Source organism: Scyliorhinus canicula, chromosome 20 (assembly GCF_902713615.1).
Source record: "Scyliorhinus canicula chromosome 20, sScyCan1.1, whole genome shotgun sequence".
NCBI lineage: Eukaryota > Metazoa > Chordata > Chondrichthyes > Carcharhiniformes > Scyliorhinidae > Scyliorhinus > Scyliorhinus canicula.
The window spans coordinates 3,788,329-3,812,406 of NC_052165.1; the positions used below are offsets into that span (position 1 = coordinate 3,788,329).

The 24,078-nt window shown below is 43.5% G+C and overlaps 1 protein-coding gene across 1 annotated transcript in view; it reads left to right on the forward strand.

Moving 5' to 3' along the window:
* The window catches only part of lrp6 (low density lipoprotein receptor-related protein 6), a 233,531-nt gene that overhangs the window by 109,967 nt on the left and 99,486 nt on the right, over nucleotides 1-24,078 (forward strand). The window contains exon 2 of the mRNA XM_038780256.1: nucleotides 9,565-9,762. Within this exon, the coding sequence (XP_038636184.1) occupies nucleotides 9,569-9,762 (194 nt within the window). The 5' untranslated portion in view covers nucleotides 9,565-9,568. The remainder of the gene's footprint in view (nucleotides 1-9,564; nucleotides 9,763-24,078) is intronic.

Here is a 24,078-nt window from a genome sequence, read left to right on the forward strand (position 1 = left end):
AGCTCATCTAATTATTTAAAATAAAACTTAAGAGTACCCAATTATTTTTTTCCAATTAAGGGGCAATTTAGCATGGTCAATCCACCTACCCTGCACATCTTTGGGTTGTGGGGGTGAGATCCTCAAATACACGGAGAATGTGCAAACTCCATACAGACAGTGACCCGGGGCCAGGATCGAACCCAGGTTCTCGGTGCTAACCACTGCACCACCCTGCTGCCCAGCTCATCTAATTCTCAACCTCTTGAACACTCCAACTTTAAATTTCTCTGACACTCGCGGCTGTGCGTTCAGTTGCCCCTGCCCTAAGCCCTGGTGTTCCTTCCCTCCACCTCTGTTGCTTTTCCTTTTAAAAGTTTTTAAAAAACCTCTTTCATCTGCTTGCTTGCATGCAGAAAAAATACTTTTCACTGTACCCTCGGTACACGTGACAATAAACAAATCCAATCCAATCCAATCATCTGTCCTAATATCTCCTGTACCTCTGTGTCAAACTTTATTTTATCATGTTGTGAAGTGCCTCGGGATGGTATTGTATTAAAGGTGCTTTAGAAATATATGTTGGAAGATTTAACTTGTTCACTTTGAAAATTTGCTGACATGGTTGCTGCAGACGGTAAATTGAAATTTCAGTGTATGATTTCCTGTTCAATAATGTTCATATAGCCGAGTGGAATTCACTGGTATATAGAGATCGCCTGCATAAACATCCCAAATGTCAAGAATAAATTCCAATCCCAGTGAGTAAAGGATCGTTTTAGTATTCCATGAGTTATGTGTCAGATACTGTGCTGATTCCTAAAAGTTTACATTCTAAAGAGCTGGTCATTGACTTCAGGAAGCATCAACGAGGCCGAGGTGGAGATGGTTAGCAGTTTCAAATTCCTAGGGGTGCACATCTCCAAAAATCTGACCTGGTCCACCCATGTCGACGCTACCACCAAGAAAGCACAACAGCGCCTATACTTCCTCAGGAACCTAAGGAAATTCGGCATGTCCACATTAACCCTTACCAACTTTTACAGATGCACCATAGAAAGCATCCTATCGGGCTGCATCACAGCCTGGTATGGCAACTGCTCAGCCCAGGACCGTAAGGAACTTCAGAGAGTCGTGAATACCGCCCAGTCCATCACACAAACCTGCCTCCCATCCATGGACTCCATCTGCACCTCCCGCTGCCGGGGGAAAGCGGGCAGCATAATCAAAGACCCCCCCCCCCCCCCCACCCGGCTTAATCACTCTTCCAACTTCTTCCATCGGGCAGGAGATACAGAAGTCTGAGAACACGCACAAACAGGCTCAAAAACAACTTCTTCCCCTGTCACCAGACTCCTAAACGACCCGGACTGACCTGATTACCACCTGTATGCTTTACCTGATGCCGGTGTTATGTAGTTACACTGTGTACCTTGTGTTGCCCTATTATATATTTTCTTTTATTTTTATGTACTTAATGATCTGTTGAGCTGCTCGCAGAAAAATACTTTTCACTGTACCTCGGTACACGTGACAATAAACAAAATCCAATCCAACTTGCCATCCAGGGAAAACTTTATTTTAAAGGACATTTGCTGGTTGTGAGAATAAAGTTAGTTCCAGGAGTCGGTGTGTTTCTCAAGTCTACAGTGATGCCCAACTGAAAATAGGAAGTTCAGTTCCAAGTAACATTTGATACGTCGATAGTTCGGTTTCAGTTAGATACTATAAATATTAAATCCAACCTGAAATATTGGAACCTTGAAGATCTAATTTATTTTGGTTGCTAGAAAAACTAAGTTAAAAATTGATCAATTTCACACATTACTTGCACAAGATTCTGGTGAGTGCTGTTAAACAGAATGATGCTCAACTTTACAGGACATTGAAGTTGGGTTGGACCCAGTTTATATCATTTTAAATGAGTACTAATTGTCGAGTTACTCAAATTATTCTAAACTTCCATTTAACCATGGGTCAAAATTTAGTTCATAGTAAAATGCAATTTTTGCAAAAATACATTCATGTACATTTGACCAAGGTGCTGGAGTTTTTAACTGCTTTTCTGTAATCACTGCCTCCCTGGTGCCCTTCCCCTTCTGTCAAATACCAGGGCCTCAAGAGGGCATTGGTGACCATGGGACTTCCACTGGATAGACCCATCATTATGGCTTGGATAACTAACACATTTTCCCCTTGCCATATGCACTATAGTTGTTCAGGAAACTCCTCTTTACTGCCTGTCATTGTGGACGGAGTTACAAGCTGATAATCGACCTGTTTGACCATTTATAAACTCACCTTCCATGGCGATCAAGCCCTGGAGTGGGACTCGAGCTTCTGGCTCTGCGGCAGGTAAGCCTCCATTGTGCCTGGAGATCTACATCGCCATGTCATTATCTAGTAAATAGAGAGACTTGCATTTGTATAGCACCTTTTTTGATTCATGGGCATTTGAAAGCATTTTGCAGGCAGTTAAATACATTTTGCATCCTAAGGGAATAGAGGTATTAATGTCACAGGAGTCGGAACACATGTTGTAGGAACAAAACACAAATTTTTAGTTCTTCAACATTTTCCTAATTTGTTCAACCCATATCCTGTTTGGCATTCTGTCTGTGCGGAGTCTGCACGTTCTCCCTGTGTCTGCGTCAGTTTCCTCCCACAAGTCCAGAAAGAGGTGCTGTTAGGTGAATTGGATGTTCTGAATTCTCCCTCAGTGTACCCGAACAGGCGCCGGAGTGTGGCGACTAGGGGATTTTCACAGTAACTTCATTGTAGTGTTAATGTAAGCCTAGAACATAGAATATCGAACATGCAGTACAGAAGGAGGCCATTCGGCCCATCGAGTCTGCACCGACCCACTTAAGCCCTCACTTCCCCCTCCTTTCCGCATAACCCAATAACCCCTCCTAACCTTTTTGGACACCAGGGGCAATTTATCATGGCCAATACACCTAACCTGCACGTCTTTGGACTGTGGGAGGAAACTGGAGCACCAGGAGGAAGCCCACGCAGGCGTGTAGACTCCGCACAGACCGTGACCCAGCAGGGAATCGAACCTGGGACCCTGGCGCTGTGAAGCCACAGTGCTAGCCATGTGTGCTACCGTGCTGCCCCTGTGCTACCATGCTGCCCCTACTTGCGACAGTAATAAAGATTATTATTAACCACCCCCTCAGTGCAAAGAAATGAATGCAGTAGAGTAAAAATGCCTTTAGATGTTTATGAATAACAAATATGGTTAAATGATAAATATTCCATTTATAGTGCCTTCGTAATGGAATTCATACGTATAATTTTATTAAATGACATGATCAAATTGTTATTTCTAGTCAATGAAATGTCTGACATCTGTGAAACAGTGCATTCAAAAATAATGCAAACTTGATTGGAGCGGAAGAAATCTAAAGGAATTCTGCTGTTTGTGATCGATCTAAATTAGGTGTAACAACCAAAACCGAGGTTCAACGAGACCAGACGACTGTCTAGAATTATTGAATGACGGTTGTTGTCTAGTTAATTAGTACACAATAGGAATTTGTTCCTTTTGGGTTTAGCAGACGTCACATTTTGGCCGATATAAGTAAACCCTTGGGCTGAATTTCCCTTGTGACTCTATAAACACGTCAGCATATGTTTTTAAAATTAATTTACAGGATGTGGGCATCGCTGGTTAGGCCAGCATTTATTACCCATCCCTAGTTGCACTAAAGAACATGGTGCTGAGTTGCCTTCTTGAAGCACTGTTGTCCCTGAGGTGTAGGTACACACACTCTGCTGTTAGGGAGTTCCAGGATTTTGGTCCAGCCACAGTGAAGCTATGACGATATATTTCCAAGTCAGGATGGTGTGAGTTGGAGGGGACCCACCAGGTGGAGGTGTTCCCAGGTATCTGCTCCTCCCAGATAATTGTGGTCGTGGGTTTGGATGGTGCAGCCTCCAGAACATTGGTGAGTTCCCATAGTGCATCTTGTAGATCAGGGTTTTTCAAAGGGTTGTGGGAGGATGTCGGGAGGGTCACAGATTGGTCGTGGCGTGCATGTGGTGGTCCCGATTGCGGGAGAATGGCCGCCGCTGCCGGCATTTTTATTGAGAATGGCGGCCGCTGCAACCTTTTAAATGAGAAGGAAATGAGGCTGTGCAGTCATCCGGCCAGAAGCAGCAGCAGTGAGCAGTCCACGTGACCGGCAATTACATTTGGCGTCGAGCACCCTCTATGTATGTGCTTTTGCCGTCAAATCACAGAGGAGAGCCTCTTGCATTTTCTAGCTGCTGGCAAGCAAGAGGACTGTAAAGATGAATAATTTTCTTACAAATAAGAACCGGTCAGAGACACAAATAGGCAGTGCACCTACTGGACTGGATCTCACAACTGAATTTGCTGGAGAGAACATGCCCAGGAGAGTCCAGGGCAAGATAGAATAGTGTTAGTTCTGTACAGAGCTTCAGGGCCTCTGGTTAACAGCCTACAAAGAAGACATTTAAATTGGTAACAAAGCAGTATAAAGAGGATTTCTTGAGGTATGGTTTTGTCAATTGTGTCGACGCAAAGCCCTTGTGTGTTATTTGCAGTGAAGTACTGGAAAATGAGAGAGGTTTCAGATTTTGAAAGAAATGGTGGGTGAAAAATTGCTTTTGTGAGGGTCAGTTATTAACTTCCAGCTGACTCCAAATGAAAAGTCTATGCTGCTGTATCTGAACTGTGACACATTAAAACAGGACAAAAGCCCATGAGGCTGTCAGAATTCTGGAGTAGCATCTCCCAGTGCTGAGTAAGATGAGCATTTTGTTGCTGTTGCACTTCACAACAAACTGCATGTGCGAGGTTGGATTGTCTGTTCTCACAAAGATGCAGGCACAAAGGAACTGGTTGAAGTCTGCACCTGATGAAGTGCATTGCCCTCTCCTCCTGTGGACCTGATTGGAGGGAGATCTTGAGGACCAAGCAGGTTCCCGTTTCACATTAAAGAGGAGCGAACGTGACGTGTTGTGAAGGTCGGCCGGTTAGCAAAAGTGGGTCCAGGAAGAACACTATTGTAGATGATACACATTGAATATGTTTGTCAGTCATGGAGTTGTTCCCACTTTTTCCTTTAATAACACTGAAATTATAGGGCAATGAGAAAGCTATGTACAATATGTTTCTTTATATTCCTGCCCAGATTAATCACTGCAACCTAGATTTAGAATTGCCCGCACATTTTTGCTGCTGATCCCCTGCGGCTGTTCATGTTGATTTGTGTTTCCAGTGAACATCAGCAGGATTTGCAAGGCCTTCCCAAAGATGACAGCTTGTCATTCATATTGTCTGTTGCTGAACCATCACTGAGGCTCAGGAATGCCTCACGGTTTTGTTGATTTAGTTGACAGTTCACAACGACCTGGTGACGTTTAGCTGCCGCATTTCCTACCTTCGCAATTATTTAATTTACGGGACTGAAGAAAGGATTCACGTGAAGAGAGATTCATCTTTTCAGTTTCCTGGAGGACAGAATCTCACCGTTCCTGGCTAAAAGACTGCAGCAGTGATATTGATGTGAAAAATGAATATCTCATGTTTGGCGAACGTGCATGTTCGGGCTCACTGAAGAGCGGATTTTTGGGTGCAGCTGCATGGCTGAGTTTTTGATTAATTATTGACTGCAGTATAACAGATGTATGCTTTGGTTTTGCAAAAATAACCAAGATTACAGGGGAACTATTTACAATATGCTGTGCTTCTGGAGGGAATAATCAAATCTGTAGGATGTAAGCTTTCTTACTCTAGAATATTTGAGTGAGCAGAAATAATCTATTAGCATCATTGCCTTGGAGCGAGGAAAGTGTTGTAACAATCTCGCAACAGTGATTGATTTCAGTGACTGCTGAGTAAATGGTAAAGTCACTAGATTGGAGTATGCTTTGCAATTATGAAATTATTTTGTTAAAAATTGGATATTGGGCATCTCTTATCCACCAAGTGCAAATTGCTGCAAAGGGGGTTTGTTAATCCCCCTTTTAAGGAGGAATTTAAGAGGAGAGAAGAATGTTTTCTTGTGTTTCCTGTAACGTTTGCTCCAAATTATTTCCATGTGGTTCCCATCTGTTTCTACTGAATAATCTGAACGACTACTTCACAAATGCCCCAGAATGGAAAATTACTGAGCAAGAACATGCTCTAAAATCATCGAATTTTGCACCACAAAAGGAACCCGTTAGGTTTCAACTGCTTGTGCCAGCTTTCTAAAAGCTATGTGCCTGAAGAAAAAAGGCTTGTTTTTCTACAAAGCAATTGAAGATCACCAGTCGCCTCAGAGTGTTTTACAGTTTGTGAAGTATATTTGAAGTCTAGCTACTGTTGCAATCGAGGAAAAGCAGCAGGGAATCAGTACACAGCAAGATCCCAGAGATACAATGTGGCAATAACCAGATACCCTATTTTTTTATATTGTTGACTGAAGGATAAATGTTGTCCAGAACATAACCCTACCTACTCTTCAAAAGAGTGCACTGGAATCTTTTATTCCCCCCCACCCCCTGTCCCCTACCTCAAAACCCAGAGGGAAAATTAGTTTACTCCTATCCAAAAGACAGCACCTCCAATGTTGCAGCACTCCCTCAGTATTGCTTTCAAGTGTCACCCATGTCCGTCAGTGGGACCTTCTGAAGGCATAATGCACCAATTCAGAGGTGTCAGTGGTACCGATTGGCTGATATCATTGAGTGACACCTCCTGTTCAAAATCCCCTTTCCACACAATGCTTTGCAAAGTACCAATTTATCACGGCCACTTTTCTATCTTCAATGATCCTTTCTTTTCATGTGTTTATTAAGATTTGTTGCTATTCCACTCTTACCTGACAGTCATTTGCAAATCTCTGGCTTTTCTGACATCGTCTTTCATAAGCTTTCATAAGAACTAGGAGCAGGGGTAGGCCATCTGGCCCCTCGAGCCTGCTCCGCCATTCAATTAGATCATGGCTGATCTTTTGTGGACTCGGCTCCACTTTCCGGCCCGAACACCATAACCCTTAATCCCTTTATTCTTCAAAAAACTATCTATCTTTACCTTAAAAACATGTAATGAAGGAGCCTCAACTGCTTCACTGGGCAAGGAATTCCATAGATTCACAACCCTTTGGGTGAAGAAGTTCCTCCTAAACTCAGTCCTAAATCTACTTCCCCTTATTTTGAGGCTATGTCCCCTAGTTCTACTGTCACCCGCCAGAGGAAACAACCTGCCCGCATCTATCCTATCTATTCCCTTCATAATTTTAAATGTTTCTATAAGATCCCCCCTCATCCTTCTAAATTCCAACGAGTACAGTCCCAGTCTACTCAACCTCTCCTCATAATCCAACCCCTTCAGCTCTGGGATTAACCTAGTGAATCTCCTCTGCACACCCTCCAGCGCCAGTACGTCCTTTCTCAAGTAAGGAGACCAAAACTGAACACAGTACTCCAGGTGTGGCCGCACTAACACCGTATACAATTGCAACGTAACCTCCCTAGTCTTAAACTCCAACCCTCTAGCAATGAAGGACAAAATTCCATTTGCCTTCTTAATCACCTGTTGCACTTGTAAACCAACCTTCTGTGACTCATGCACTAGCACACCCAAGTCTCTCTGAACAGCGGCATGCTTTAATGTTTTATCGTTTAAATAATAATCCCGTTTGCTGTTATTCCTACCAAAATGGATAACCTCACATTTGTCAACATTGTATTCCATCTGCCAGACCCTAGCCCATTCACTTAACCTATCCAAATCCCTCTGCAGACTTCCAGTATCCTCTGCACTTTTTGCTTTACCACTCATCTTAGTGTCATCTGCAAACTTGGACACATTGCCCTTGGTCCCCAACTCCAAATCATCTATGTAAATTGTGAACAATTGTGGGCCCAACACGGATCCCTGAGGGACACCACTAGCTACATATTGCCAACCAGAGAAACACCCATTAATCCCCACTCTTTGCTTTCTATTAATTAACCAATCCTCTATCCATGCTACTACTTTACCCTTAATGCCATGTCTTGCTTGCAGTATTGCAGAACAGTATGTTGGGAAGCCAAGTTAACTGAAATGGGATACCACAAATCAATTCTTGCTGTTAACATAACAATGGGTGACATCATAAGCAAGAGCCGGTGCAGACTCGATGGGCTGAATGGCCTCCTTCTGCACTGTAAAGTCTATGAAGAGGTATCGATGGACGCATAAACATGACAAATGGGTGGCGGGGACAAGAATGTGGAGTTTTTCCCCACTGCGGTGGAAGCAAGTCAAATCTTCTGGCCCTGACTTCATCGATTATGCACAGCATTGGGGCTTTGTGCCACATTCTATGGCGGGGCAGGTCTGATGGCGCATAGTCTGTCGCCCAGTCCGGCTCCCATATTGAGAAGGTGGCCGACACTGCTGTCCCACTATTGAAGAAAGAAGATGGACCTCCTGAAAATGAAGGTGGATGTCCTAAGAAAGAGGATGGACCCTGGGAACATTTCGAGGCTGAAAGATGGACCCACTCCAGGGCGCTGCATTTGGAAGTTCACCTGTAGATGCCTCTCCTACCCATTGCCGTGGTGTTCCAGGATCCAGGCCAGCGGCCTCCATCCTGCACTCCAGAGGCATCTCTGTTTAGGTGAGACCCTACATCCACACGCTACCTTGTTCCAAGTGTATTTTGCATATTTTCCTACTGGCGCTGCGGAGAATCAGGTACGAGTGCTCGGAAATTCATCTGCATCCTATTAACGCCATTTTCTGATACAGCATAAATTTACAGCTGTAACTCGCAAATCAGCTCACGTGGAAAATGAGACCTTTAGTGGAGCTGGCTATATTATAGAAAACAATTGAAATTAAGTTTGTGCGCAATGCTATGGGCAGCGTATATACTGTTCAGTTGTCTTATTTATAAATTTATTATTTGCTAATTGGAAGATATTACCGATCTTCGCATCCTCTCATGTCCTTGTAATAGTGTGCACCTTTTAGATTCTTCAGCCATGTGACGCATCATATTTGAAGTTTTATTCATTTTTCCTGAGCATATTCCCTTTTTAGGCCAAGTATTGAAGTGATCAAATGACATGTTGAATGTATTTGGCTTGTTGTTGACTTTAAAAACTTATGTGCAGGAATCTAATTGATGCCCTGCTGGGTACGGAATCATCCTCATCACATATTACTGTGGTGAATTTAAGTTTCACAAAAGATAAAAATGGTTGAAAAATCATTGCTGTTTTAACATTGGTAGTTTGTAAGAATCAATATACTTGTAGCGCTTGCTTCATTTATGAATTGGCATCAGCAAACTAAATCAGTTGGATTCAATGGTTAGCGAAAGACAAATTGTTTGCTATGAATGTATTCAAGAAAAGTTATTTAATATTGGGTTAAGGAATTAATGCCCAACCCCCCCCCCCCCCCCCCCCCCAAAAAAAAATCCATCCTTCCTATTGAGGAAATAGTGTCACCACTAATCCTGCATTTGAATTATTCACTCGCTTACTGTCCACCAATTAATCTTCACAAATGTAAAGCTTTGTTCAGGATACTAAAATGCTTTAATCCAATTGTTTTCTTTTTAATTCTAGGTACATGTATTGGACAGATTGGGGCGAAGTGCCAAAGATAGAACGAGCTGGAATGGATGGTACAACACGATCAATTATAATTGACAATAACATTTACTGGCCAAATGGACTGACTTTGGATTATGAAGAAGAAAAATTATACTGGGCAGATGCTAAGCTAAGCTTCATCCATCGATCAAACTTTGATGGAAGCATCCGGTAGGTTTTTCCAAAATGAGTAAAACATCAAGTTAAATTCTATATTTGCAATTATTGAGGCTTATGACATGTCTGTTGAATGCAGTTCGGCACTTGGAATTCTTCATATAAATGGTAGAAAACATGTTCTTTGTTTCCGTTAGAAAGAGAGCTTCCAGAATACATTTTTAATGGTGTGCTGAAGAAGACTACAAACCTGATGTACAAATGCATTTAAAAACTAAAATGAAATTTCAATGGAAGGAATTCAAAAATGAAATTTGAATTCAGAATAGTCATAGAATATAGAGTTCTTCCTCCAGATGTTTTTTTCCTGTGCAACATATATAATTCGCTGGAATTTAGATAATTTATTACAAATCTGTAAGTCCAAAAGCTGCCTCAATGTATGAACTGCATTGTTATTTTATTTGCACGTGAAAGCAAGTGTTAAGGAATCCACACTTCCAACATTCCGTTCCTGTAACTGACCAGATGACACGTCGAGTACTTTTTGCTGCTTATTCACGTAGGGAAGTCATATCCATAAAAATGGTATACACTCTTCCCGAACAATACATAACCTAAAGGTATAGGAACTGAGTACTTTACATTTTACAATTGGAAGTAAAGTCATCAATATCCAATTAGAACGGGGCAGCACGGTAGCACACGTGGCTAGCACTGTTGCTTCACAGCGTCAGGGTCCCAGGTTCGATTCCCCGCTGGGTCACTGTCTGTGCGGAGTCTGCACGTTCTCCCTGTGTCTGTGTGGGTTTCCTCCGGGTGCTCCAATTTCCTCCCACAGTCCAAAGACATGCAGGTTAGGTGGATTGGCCATGATAAATTGCCATGTGTCCAAAAAGATTCGGAGGTGTTATTGGGTTATGGGGATAGTGTGGAAGTGAGGGCTTAAATGGGTCGGTGCAGACTCGATGGGCCAAATGGCCTCCTTCTGCACTGTATGATCTGTGTATGTAGTAGTTCTGATTACTTCAGTTGTACTTTACAATTATATTTAACCAAGTACAGTATCTGTACACTTGCCGAATTACAATATCCAATGCTGCCAAAGCATGTCTACCATGATATTGTTCAATCATTAGCAAACCTACACATCTGTGGTCCTTGACCGTTATCTTGAGCAATGACTTGTAACCTCCTTATGGGCTATCAAAGTTTCTCCTTGTCCATTGTTTTTGCAGGTAGAGCAGTTTCACAGGAACTCTGCTGCATGCAATGATTTTAACTCTTTCAGCAAGGATTTACTTTCCAGCTGACCACCGTGCTAATTTAAAAAAAAACTATTGTCAATATTCCAAATGATAAAACAATTTTAGTGAGTACAAATATATAGCTGTGTTCATGTAACTGTAAGGTATTGAAAGTAATCAAATTTGAAGACTTACCGACTGGTATCTGTTCACTGCCTAATTTTTCAAAATGGGCTAGTGATGGATTTGCCTAATGACAGCTTTTTATTTCCTGGGAAGGACTTGACTCTGATACATAATCCTAATTGTTCCAGGTAGACCCAATCCCTAGTAACGAGTGACGAATCTGAGATCAAAGTTGACGTTTGGGATAGTTTGCAATTCATTTTAAAGATCCACTTTTGTTAAATACAAATTTTCTCTATCAGGGAAGAATGCTTTTGAATTCTGTAGTGTGTTTTCCATCATGCTGAGTACTTTGGCTGGAGCCACATGGAAACGATGTAGATCTTTCCAAAATGGAATGGTTGTGGCTAACTTCAGTACTCATCTGGCATATGTAAGTCATTCCTTGTACATACATTCATGAGGTTTGGGGCAGTTTTGTTCTGCCATTTTGTTTCCTGTGTCTTTATCTCAACGAAGATGGTCTTCCATTTCAGTTGCACTCGTACACCTCCACAAATGTGTATTTATATCGTGAGAAGGAAGGTCTTTGTTTTTAAAAGGATGTTTGAAAACCATCCATGGTGGAATAGTTTTGGAATTTTAACACTGTTTTGAGCATTCTTTTGTCTGAGCATTTAAAAATAACAAAGTTTAACCCCCTGTTTGCACGAGTTTCCTCCGGGTGCTCTGGTTTCCTCCCACAAGTCCCGAAAGACGTGCTTGTTGGGTGAATTGGACATTCTGAATTCTCCCTTTGTGTACCTGAACAGGCGGCGGAGTGTGGCGACTAGGGGCTTTTCATAGTAACTTCATTGCAGTGTTAATGTATGCCTACTTGTGACAATAAAGATTATTATTATTATTACAAGGCCCCAAAGTACTAACTTATGAGGAACATAAGTAGTTGTAGACACATGGTTTGTACCCTTAGTTTAGACTGGTTGTGAGGTGATTTATTCGAGGTATTTAAAATGATTAAGGGATTTTGTAGGGTAGATGGAGAAGAAATTATTTATTCTCTTGGAGGGATCCAGAACTAGAAAATATAATTTTACACTTCGAGCTCGGCCATTTAGGCGTGAAGTCACAAAACACGTTTGTTCTTGCCACAGTTAGTGCAAATTTAAAATTTCTTCACCAAACAGGGCATGGAAGTTTTAAATAGATATTTGTTGGGTAAGGATGTCAAGGGACTTGAAGCAAAGGCAGGTAAGTGGAGTTGTGTTACAGGCCAACCGTGATTGGATTGGATTGGATTGGATTTGTTTATTGTCACGTGCACCGAGGTACAGTGAAAAGTATTTTTCTGCAAGCAGCTCAACAGATCATTAAGTACATGGAAGAAAAGGGAATTAAACAAAATTCAAGAAAATACATGAGAATACATAATAGGGCAACACAAGATATACAATGTACTACCTAAGCATTGGCATCGGTTGAAGCATACAGGGTGTAGTGTTAATGAGGTCAGTCCATAAGAGGGTCATTTAGGAATCTGGTGACAGCGGGGAAGAAGCTGTTTTTGAGTCTGTTCGTGCGTGTTCTCAGACTTCTGAATCTCCTGCCCGATGGAAGAAGTTGGAAAAGTGAGTAAGCCGGGTGGGAGGGATCCTTGATTATGCTGCCCACTTTCCCCAGGCAGCGGGAGGTGTAGATGGAATCAATGGATGGGAGGCAGGTTCGTGTGATGGACTGGGCGGTATTCACGACTCTCTGAAGTTCCTTGCGGTCCTGGGCCGAGCAGTTGCCATACCAGGCTGTGATGCAGCCCGATAGGATGCTTTCTATGGTGCATCTGTAAAAGTTGGTAAGGGTTAATGTGGACATGCCAAATTTCCTTGAAACAAATGTTGAAAAAAACTCAAGGGGCTAAGGCCTGCCTGCTGTCCCACAAATTAATTAACATCTTTATTAGTTTAGTTAATTAGCTTAATTAACAAATTAACATTAATTAACATGGGGCTGTTTAGCACACTGGGCTAAATCGCTGGCTTTGAAAGCAGACCAAGGCAGGCCAGCAGCACGGTTCGATTCCCGTAACAGGCGCCGGAATGTGGCGACTAGGGGCTTTTCACAGTAACTTAATTGAAGCCTACTTGTGACAATAAGCAATTTTCATTTGGGGCCTCACGGTAGCATGGTGGTTAGCATCAATGCTTCACAGCTCCAGGGTCCCAGGTTCAATTCCCAGCTGGGTCACTGTCTGTGTGGAGTCTGCACATCCTCCCCGTGTGCGCGTGGGTTTCCTCCGGGTGCTCCGGTTTCCTCCCACAGTCCAAAGATGTGCGGGTTAGGTGGATTGGCCATGCTAAATTGCCCGTAGTGTAAGGTTAATGGGGGGTTTGTTGGGTTACGGGTATACGGTTTAAGTGGGGTGATCATTGTTCGGCACAACATCGAGGGCTGAAGGGCCTGTTCTGTGCTGTACTGTTCTATGTTCTATGTTCTATCACTTCTGGATTCTCTAGCTGCTTATTTTTATTGGGGTCTCACATTTGGCTGTTTTGTTTTATTGATGAGAATCATCAATGATCCCTATTTAGTTGTGTGCTTGCTTATGTATTCCCCCACTCCTGGTCCTCCCAGCAAAATTAAACATTGGAGACGCAGTTTAGTCCATGTGTGGTTGGTTATTTGTAACCATCATGAAAAGCAGGAAGAAGAAAGCAAAATTATATGCTGAGAAAGTTAAAGGATGGAGAGTATGGGGGGGGGGGGGGGGGGGGGGGGAGGGGAAAGAGAGTAGCTGATAACTAAACATATTGGAAGAAAAGTAAAATGAAACCAGGAAACCGCATTAGAAAAAGTAAACAGTGTGAACAAGAGTATAATGCAGATAGATTGAAGGGAATTTCCTGATTATAATGTCTACATTGAGGCAGAGAGGTTTACGTACAAAATGTTTTCAGGTTATGGCGGCGGCGGAGGGGGGGAAACTTCCCCGAATCACAGATTGGAGCCAGGGAAGTGGGATGAGAATTTTTAGAGACTGGAGGAGAAGGAAGTTAGGGCACTAAAGGATTTGTTTCGAGGTGATCGAAGTTAGGGCACTGAAGGATTTGTTTCGAGGTGATCGAAGTTAGGGCACTGAAGGATTTGTTTCGAGGTGATCGGTTTACAGGATTGAAGGAGCTCAGAATGAAATATGGGCTGGAACAGGGGGAAATGTTTAGATAAAAGTTCGATAAATCTACAGGATCTACTCCCATTTGGAAGCAAATGGACGTATTAGAGGCAGCGTGGTTTTGTGAAGGGGCGGTCATGTCTCACTAACTTGATAGAGTTTTTCGAGGAGGTCACAAAGATGGTTGATGCAGGTAGGGCAGTGGATGTTGTCTATATGGACTTCAGTAAGGCCTTTGACAAGGTCCCTCATGGCAGACTGGTACAAAAGGTGAAGTCACACGGGATCAGGGGTGAGCTGGCAAGGTGGATACAGAACTGGCTAGGTCATAGAAGGCAGAGAGTAGCAATGGAAGGGTGCTTTTCTAATTGGAGGGCTGTGACTAGTGGTGTTCCACAGGGAGCAGTGCTGGGACCTTTGCTGTTCCCAGTATATATAAATGATTTGGAGGAAAATGTAACTGGTCTGATTAGTAAGCTTGCAGACGACACAAAGGTTGGTGGAATTGTGGATAGCGATGAGGACTGTCAGAGGATACAGCAGGATTTAGATCGTTTGGAGACTTGGCGGAGAGATGGCAGATGGAGTTTAATCCGGACAAATGTGAGGTCAATCCGGACAAATGCATTTTGGAAGGTCTAATGCAGATAGGGAATATACAGTGAATGGTAGAACCCTCAAGAGTATTGGAAGTCAGAGAGATCTAGGTGTACAGGTCCACAGGTCACTGAAAGGGGCAACACAGGTGGAGAAGGTAGTCGAGAAGGCTTATGGCATGCTTGCCTTCATTGGCCGGGGCATTGAGTATAAGAATTGGCAAGTCATGTTGCAGCTGTATAGAACCTTAGTTAGGCCACACTTGGAGTATAGTGTTCAATTCTAGTCGCCACACTACCAGAAGGATGTGGAGGCTTTAGAGAGGGTGCAGAAGAGATTTACCAGGATGTTGCCTGGTATGCAGGGCATTAGCTATGAGGAGAGGTTGAATAAACTCGGTTTGTTCTCACTGGAACGACGGAGGCTGAGGGGCGACCTGATAGAGGTCTACAAAATTATAAGGGGCATAGACAGAGTGGATCATCAGAGACTTTTCCCCAGGGTAGAGGGGTCAATTACTCGGGGGCTTAGGTTTAAGGCGCAAGGGGCAAAGTTTAGAGTAGATGTACGAGGTAAGTTTTTTACACAGGGTAGTGGGTGCCTGGAACTCGCTGCCGGAGGAGGTGGTGGAAGCAGGGACGATAGTGACATTTAATGGACATCTTGATAAATACATGAATAGGATGGAAATAGAGGGATACGGACTCAGGAAGTGTAGAAGATTGTAGTTTAATGGGGCAGCATGGTCGGTACGGGCTTGGAGGGCCGAAGGGCTTGTTCCTGTGTGTACCTTTCTTTGTTCTTTGTTCTAAATATAGATTCGAGACTTTGCCAAGAAGGAGATACAGAGCTTCCCAGTGGAGCCGGCCTCTACATTGCTTGAAGAGGTGCTGACGACAGGGGGCACTGGAGAAGAGGCTAGTATCGGCGGATAAGGGGTTATTTTGAAAGAGGAGAAGGCACCGCTGGAAGGGATTAAAGCAAAGTGGGAGGAAGAGGTGGGAGAGGGTATGGAGAAGGGTGATGGATCAGTCGGGGTCAGAAACTGGCGTGGAGGCAGATAGCGTAGCCTTTGTCTCGTTGATCACCCAAAGGCAGATCCTGATGGGATGGATAGCGGCCTCTCCACCCTGTGCCCTGGTGTGGCGGGGGGACCTGCTGGAATTCTTAACTCTTGAGAAGGTGAAGTTTGAACTGAGGGGAAGGATGGAGGGGTTCTACAATTCACAGGCGTTATTCATTATGCACTTTCAAGAATTGGATGACATTGAACATGGGGAGGGGGTTGGGGATGATGACTGTGTATGTTGATGGTTACTATGGGTGGTTCCTGATTCCTTTTACATGTTATGTTTGTGTTGACGTGAGGGCTGTTGCTTGGGGGTTGGTGGGAGGATCGGATTGCTGTTGTTAAGGGGATTGACATTGTATTTGTTACCATTGATTGTTTGTTGGTGGGTGTACATTTTGAAGAAAATGGGAAAAAGGAGGAGAATAAAAATATTTTTTAAAAAATAAACGTTTTCAGACTCTTCCAGACTGCAGGGCTGATGTCACCCTTTAGTTGGGGAGAGGGGTGGGTTGGGAAAGGGAGGAGATAGAACAATGAAAGTGGTATCGAAGGTAGGATTATCTTTCCCATAAAATAATGGTTAGACTCCCTGAGAAAATGATTCCATAAAGTCTTTGAAGCACTTTCTTTGTCTTCCTCTTGTTTGGAAGTCTTCCTTGAGCTGGGCAAAGATGATTTGCTTTGGAAGTCTGGGTCTGACATCCTAATCACATGGCCGGCCCAGTGGAGTTGGATTTGGATGATCATGGCCTCGATGCTGGTGCTTTTGGCTCCTTCAAGAACACTGATATTAGTACGCCTGTACCTCCCAGCTGATGTGGAGAATCTGTCTCTGACAGTATTGACGGTATCTCTCCAGGCCCTTGTGGTGGCGTCTGTATGTGGGCCACGTTTCTGAGCTGCATAGAATAGTTGAGAGGACAGTCACCTTGTACAAGAGTGTCTTGGTATCAGTACAAAGACCCAGTTGGCAAAGACTCTTATCCTTCAGCATCCAAAGGAGGTGCTTGCGGATTGGATATGATGTTGGATCTCCCCATCGATGCCAGAGAGGAGAGGTGGCTCTCCATGCCTGGGAAATGTTCCACATTTTGGAGGATTTCTCCATTGATCTTGATGGAGGGAGAGACTGGATCTTGCTCTGGGTGGGTTGGCAAAGAACTTGAATCTTCTTGAGGTTAAGGATGAAACTGGTTCTTTGGTATACTTCCATGAAAATCTCAAACATGGCTGAAAGATTCTCTTCTGAGAGAGGAGATGGTGATGTCACATGCATACTGAAGCTCCAAGAGTGATATCAGTGTAGTTTTCTTCTTGATCTCATCAGGCCGCCTTCACAGTTGAGAGACGTTGAAGTGACCAGCTGTGAAACTAACAGCACTTAACTCTGTTTGACGTGGTCCACGAGCTGTCGATCAAAGCTTGATGGACATTATGGTTAGTTTCACAGCTGAGTACTAGAAAGTTACTCAACCGTGAAGGGAGATGAATGGAACAATGTTGACAGCTGGGTGATTTAGCGATGTCACGCTCGAGTAGTTTGCTCATCCTGTCACTAACTAGTTGGCAAGAGTCTCAAAATATTGTTAAGGTAATAGCCGGGTAGATTTATCAATGGTCTCATGGGCAAAGGCCCCAAAAGGAAGTTGCTGTAATGCTGGCGCTGGTAGATCCAGTTCTGAACTGGCTTAGCAGTGAACCATAACAGATTAGAAGGATCCAAGTCTGAATTACTATCTGGAGCTGAACTGGTTGACTTGAGTCAGAGCTGCAATGGTATTACAAGAGACTAGATATGGTGGATTAAACACACACTTTAGTAAACTATCTTAACATAATAAAATAAATATTTACACTTCACAGTTAAACAATTCTAAACAATTAAGGAAATCCAGTTTACTACTAACATATACCGTCTTAACCTTTAATTAAGTAAAGCCCATCACAGGTCAAAAGCCGCTTATAAATAAAGTTAGCAAACAAAGAGACGCTTGCTGTATAGCGATGTCTTCGAAAGACTGCGTGAAGAGAGATCCTTCTATCTGCGTAAGATTATTGCTTAACCTCACAACATTTGGCAGAAACTGCTGTTCAACTCGAAGCTTCTGGCAAAACTGACCCCAAACCCCATTGCCAAAGGCCTGGTCCGCCATTACTACATAATCTTTATTTCCTTCAGATCCCTGACCTGATTTTAAAATAAATTTAGAGTACCTAATTCATTTTTTCCCAATTAAGGGGCAATTTAGCATGGCCAATCCACCTACCCTGCACATTTTTGGGTTGTGGGGGCGAAACCCACGCAGACACGGGAAGAATGTACAAAATCCACACATACTGACCCAGAGCTGGGATCGAACCTGGGACATCGGTGCCATGAGTGACTAACCACTGCGCCACCGTACTGCCCCCCATCACCTGATTTTTGAACAATGCCTCAAATTATCTGCTCCCCAGAAATCAGAACAAGCCATTAACCTCTCCTTTTAAATAATGATGATCTCACTTTTTTTAACCTCTTAAAGGCACCTTTTGTAGCCAGTGTCTGCTTGTTTTTTTAAACCAGGATTTTTAAAACCATCCAGGAGAGTTTTTTTAGAGCAATGTGTAAATAGTCCAACTCGGGAAGGGGCCATACTGGACCTGGTATTGGGGAATGATCCCAGCCAGGTGGTTGAGGTTTCAGTTGGTGATTACTTTGGAAATAGCGATCACAATTCCGTAAGTTTTAGAATACTCATGGACAAAGACGAGAGTGGTCCTAAAGGAAGAGTGCTAAATTGGGAAAAGGCCAAGTATAACAAAATTCGGCAGGAGCTAGGGAATGTGGATTGGGAGCAGCTGTTTAAGGGTAAATCCACATTTGAAATCTGGGAGTCTTTTAAGGAAAGGTTGATTAGAGTGCAGGACAGACATGTCCCTGTGAAAATGAGGGATAGAAATGGCAAGATTAGGGAACCATGGATGATGGGTGAAATTGTGAGACGAGCTAAGGTGAAAAAGGAAGCATACATAAGATCGAGGCGACTTAAAACTGATGAAGCTTTGGAGGAATATCGGGAAAGTAGGACGAATCTCAAACGCGCAATAAAGAGAGCTAAAAGGGGTCATGAAATATCTTTGGCTAACAGGATTAAGGAAAGTCCCAAAGCCTCTTATTCGTATATAAGGAGCAAGAGGGTAGCTAGAGAAAGGATTGGCACACTCAAAGACAAAAGAGGGAATTTATGCGTCGAGTCGGAGGAAATGGGTGAGATTCTTAATGAGTTCTTTGCATCGGTATTCACCAAGGAGAGGGACATGACGGATGTTAAGGCTAGGGATGGATGCTTAAATACTCTAGGTCAAGTCGGCATAAGGAAGGGTGAAGTTTTGGGTATTCTAAAAGGCATTAAGGTGGACAAGTCCCCAGGACCGGATGGGATCTATCCCAGGTTACTGAGGGAAACGAGGGTCGAAATAACCGGGGCCTTAACAGATATCTTTGCAGCATCCTTGAGCACGGGTGAGGTCCCGGAGGACTGGAGAATTGCTAATGTTGTCCCTTTGTTTAAGAAGGGTAGCAGAGATAATCCAGGGAATTATAGACCTGTGAGCTTGACGTCAGTGGTAGGCAAACTGTTGGAGAAGGTACTGAGGGATAGGATCTATTCACATTTGGAGGAAAATAGACTTATCAGCGATAGGCAGCATGGTTTTGTGCAGGGAAGGTCATGTCTTACAAACCCAATAGAATTCTTTGAGGAAGTGACAAAGTTAATTGATGAGGGAAGGGCTGTAGATATCATATACATGGACTTCAGTAAGGCATATGATAAAGTTTCCCATGGCAGGTTGATGGAAAAAGTGAAGTTGTATGGGGTTCAGGGTGTACTAGCTAGATGGATAAAGAACTGGCCGGGCAACAGGAGAGAGAGTAGTGGTGGAAGGGAGTGTCTCAAAATGGAGAAAGGTGACTAGTGGTGTTCCACAGGGATCCGTGCTCGGACCACTGTTGTTTGTAATATACATAAATGATCTGGAGGAATGTATAGGTGGTCTGATTAGCAAGTTTGCAGATGATACTAAGATTGGTGGGGTTGCAGATAGCGAGGAGGACTGTCCGAGAATATAGCAAAATATAGATAGATTGGAGAGTTGGGCAGAGAAATGGCAGATGGAGTTCAATCCAGGCAAATGCGAGGTGATGCATTTTGGAAGATCTAATTCAAGAGCGGACTATACGGTCAATGGAAGAGTCCTGGGGAAAATTGATGTACAGAGAGATCTGGGAGTTCAGGTCCATTGTACCCTGAAGGTGGCAACGCAGGCTGATAGAGTGGTCAAGAAGGCATACAGCATGCTTGCCTTCATCAGACGGGGTATTGAGTACAAGAGTCGGCAGGTCATGTTACCGTTGTATAGGACTTTGGTTAGGCCACATTTGGAATACTGCGTGCAGTTCTGGTCGCCACATTACCAGAAGGATGTGGATGCTTTAGAGAGGGTGCAGAGGAGGTTCACCAGGATGTTGCCTGGTATGGAGGGTGCTAGCTATGAGGAAAGGTTGAGTAGATTAATATTGTTTTCGTTGGAAAGACTGAGGTTGAGGGGGGACCTGATTGAGGTCTACAAAATTGAGAGGTATGGACAGGGTGGATAGCAACAAACTTTTCTCAAGAGTGTGGGTGTCAGTTAGAAGGGGTCACGATTTCAAGGTAAGAGGGGGAAAGTTTAAGGGAAATGTGCGTGGAAAGTTTTTTATGCCGAGGGTGGTGGGTGCCTGGAACGCTTTACCAGCGGAGGTGGTACAGGCGGGCACGAAAGCATCATTTAAGATGCATCTGGACAGATATATGAACGGACAGGGAACAGAGGGAAGTAGATCCTTGGAAAATAGGCGACAGGTTTAGATGAAGGATCTGGATCGGCGCAGGCTGGGAGGGCCGAAGGGCCTGTTCCTATGCTGTAATTTTCTTTGTTCTTTGTTCTTTATTACTGCAGTAGATATACACACACCCTAATCCAGACTTTTAAAACCATTACTGCACCAGATACATCAACTCCAATATATATAAGAAATTCCCATATTCATCACAGTGCCCCTTGGTTCCAGTCTCCCCTACAAGGGGAAACCTAATTTCAGCTCCGCCCTGTCGAGTCCTCTCAGGATCTTGTATACTTTAGTAAGATCACCTCTTGATCTTTGAAACTCCCCATCCCAGGTATCAATCGAGTGAACCACCTCTGAACGTCCAATGCATTAGATCCTTTCTTGAATAAGGAAACTAAAAGTGCACACTGTACTCCAGATGTGGTCTCAACAACTGTACAACTCTCTATATTTATATTCCATTCCCCTTGCAATAAACAAATATTCCATTTGCCTTCCTAATCACCTGCTGTACCTGCATACTATTTTTTTGTGATTCATGTACCAGGACACCTAGATTTCTCTCTCCCGCAGAGTTCTGCAATCTCTGTATTTTAAATAGTGCACTGCTTTTCTATTCCTCCAACCAAAGTGGGCAAGTTTGCATTTTCCCACATTACACTCCACCTGCCAAATTGCTACCCACTTACTTAACCTATTCCTGTCCCTTTGCGGACTGTCTGTGTCATCAACAAATTTAGGCAACCATCTATTTGGTCCCTTCACCAAAGTCGTTGATATGAATTGTACATTAAAATGGTAGCACGGCGGTGCAGTGGTTAGCACAGGTGTCTTACGGAGCCGAGGTCCTGGGTTCAATCCCGGCCTCGGGTCACTGCCCATGTTGAGTTTGCACATTCTTCCTGTGTCTGCGTGGGTCTCACCCCCCGCAACACAAAAAAAAGTGTTGGGTAGGTGGATTGGCCACGCTAAATTGCCCCTTAATTGGAAAAAAAAGAATTAGGTACTCTAAATTATTATTTTTTTAATTGTAAAACTGTGGCAATAATGGTTTTAAAGTTCAGCTTTGACAAAGGGTCATCTGGATTTGAAACGTTAGCTCTTTCCTCTCCCAACAGATGCTGCCAGACCTGCTGAGATTTTCCAACATTTTCTCTTTGGTTTCAGATTTCAGCATCTGCAGTAATTTGCTTTTATGCAGGTTAGGCTGATAGGCCATGCTAAATTTCATCTCGGGTGTCCCAAATGTGCAGGTTAGGTGGGTTTACGGGGATAGGGTGAGGGGTGGACTGAGATAGAGTGCTCTTTCAGATGATTGGTGCAGACTCGATGGGCAGAATGGCATCCTTCTGTACTGTAAGGATTCTAAAGTCTCTATGCCATGTAATTGAAAGGAGCCATCAAATAATTACCAACACTGCCCCCAAGTAAACGCCAGCCCTGTGTTCTGGAGTTGGCCAGCTTCTGATACCCTGCACAATGCGGCGAAGGTTTACTCAGTTACCAATGACAATGAACACACATGACTTTCAAAGGGGTTGTGGTGGACTATATTGTTTCCTTTATATAATTTATGCTGTCACTGTGCAATGCTCGTGTGTACAGCCACATTAGTGTTACAGGATTTTGGGGATCGGTTAGCTCTGTTGGCTGGATGGCTACAGAGTGACGCCAACAGCGCGGGTCCAATTCCGTACCGACTGGAAGTTATCCATGAAGGCCTCTCATTCTCCACCTTGTGGTGACCCCCAGGTTAAATCACCTGCAGTCAGCTCTCAAGCGAAGAGCATTCTCTGGCCCTCTGGGACTGTGGCGATATTCTCACAGGGCAAGTATCAAGCATAGTACTGATAAAGTTAAATACCGTAGTGTAGTGGCTGGATGAGCAATTCGATGGTCCTGACCTCCAGGGTAAATTACAAAATTGAATTCAGTCCATCGGATCATCAGTGGACTAGTGCACACAAATTGCACAGCATTGCACAGTGGGGACATTACCAATGCGGTAGATAACGGGGAGCCAATGGATGTGGTATATCTGGATTTCCAGAAAGCCTTTGACAAGGTGCCACACAAAAGGTTGCTGCATAAGATAAAGATGCATGGCATTAAGGGTAAGGTAATAGCATGGATAGAGGATTGGTTAATTAATAGAAAGCAAAGAGTGGGGATTAATGGGTGTTTCTCTGTTTGGCAATCAGTAGCTAGTGGTGTCCCTCAGGGATCCGTGTTGGGCCCACAATTATTCACAATTTACATGATGATTTGGAGTTGGGGACCAAGGGCAATGTGTCCAAGTTTGCAGATGACACTAAGATGAGTGGCAAAGCAAAAAGTGCAGAGGATACTGGAAGCCTGCAGAGGGATTTGGATAGGTTAAGTGAATGGGCTAGGGTCTGGCAGATGGAATACAATATTGACAAATGTGAGGTTATCCATTTTGGTAGGAATAACAGCAAAAGGGGTTATTATTTAAATGGCAAAATATTAAAGCATGCCGCTGTGCAGAGAGACCTGGGTGTGCTAGTGCATGAGTCGCAAAAAGTTGGTTTATAGGTGCAACAGGTGATTAAGAAGGCAAATGGAATTTTGTCCTTCATTGCTAGAGGGATGGAGTTTAAGACTAGGGAGGTTATGCTGCAATTGTATAAGGTGTTAGTGAGGCCACACCTGGAGTATTGTGTTCAGTTTTGGTCTCCTTACCTGAGAAAGGACGTACTGGCACTGGAGGGGGTGCAGAGAAGATTCACTCGGTTAATCCCAGAGCTGAAGGGGTTACAAGTTGGCAAGGAACTACCTAAAGAGAGAGCTAATAAGGGCCAGGAGGGGACATGAGAAGTCTTTGGCAGGTAGGATCAAGGATAACTCTAAAGCTTTCTATAGATATGTCAGGAATAAAAGAATGACTAGGGTAAGAGTAGGGCCAGTCAAGGACAGTAATGGGAAGTTGTGCGTGGAGTCCGAGGAGATAGGAGAGGTGCTAAATGAATATTTTTCATTAGTATTCAAACAGAAAAAGACAATGTTGTCGAGGAGAATACTGAGATACAGACTAGAAGGGCTTGAGGTTCATGAGGAGGTGTTAGTGATTCTGGAAAATGTGAAAATAGATAAGTCCCCTCTGCCGGATGGGATTTATTACAGGGTTCTCTGGGAAGCTAGGGAGGAGATTGCTGAGCCTTTGGCTTTGATCTTTATGTCATCATTGCCTCCAGGAATAGTGCCAGAAGACTGGAGGATAGCAAATGTTGTCCCCTTGTTCAAGAAGGGGAGTAGAGACAACCCCGGT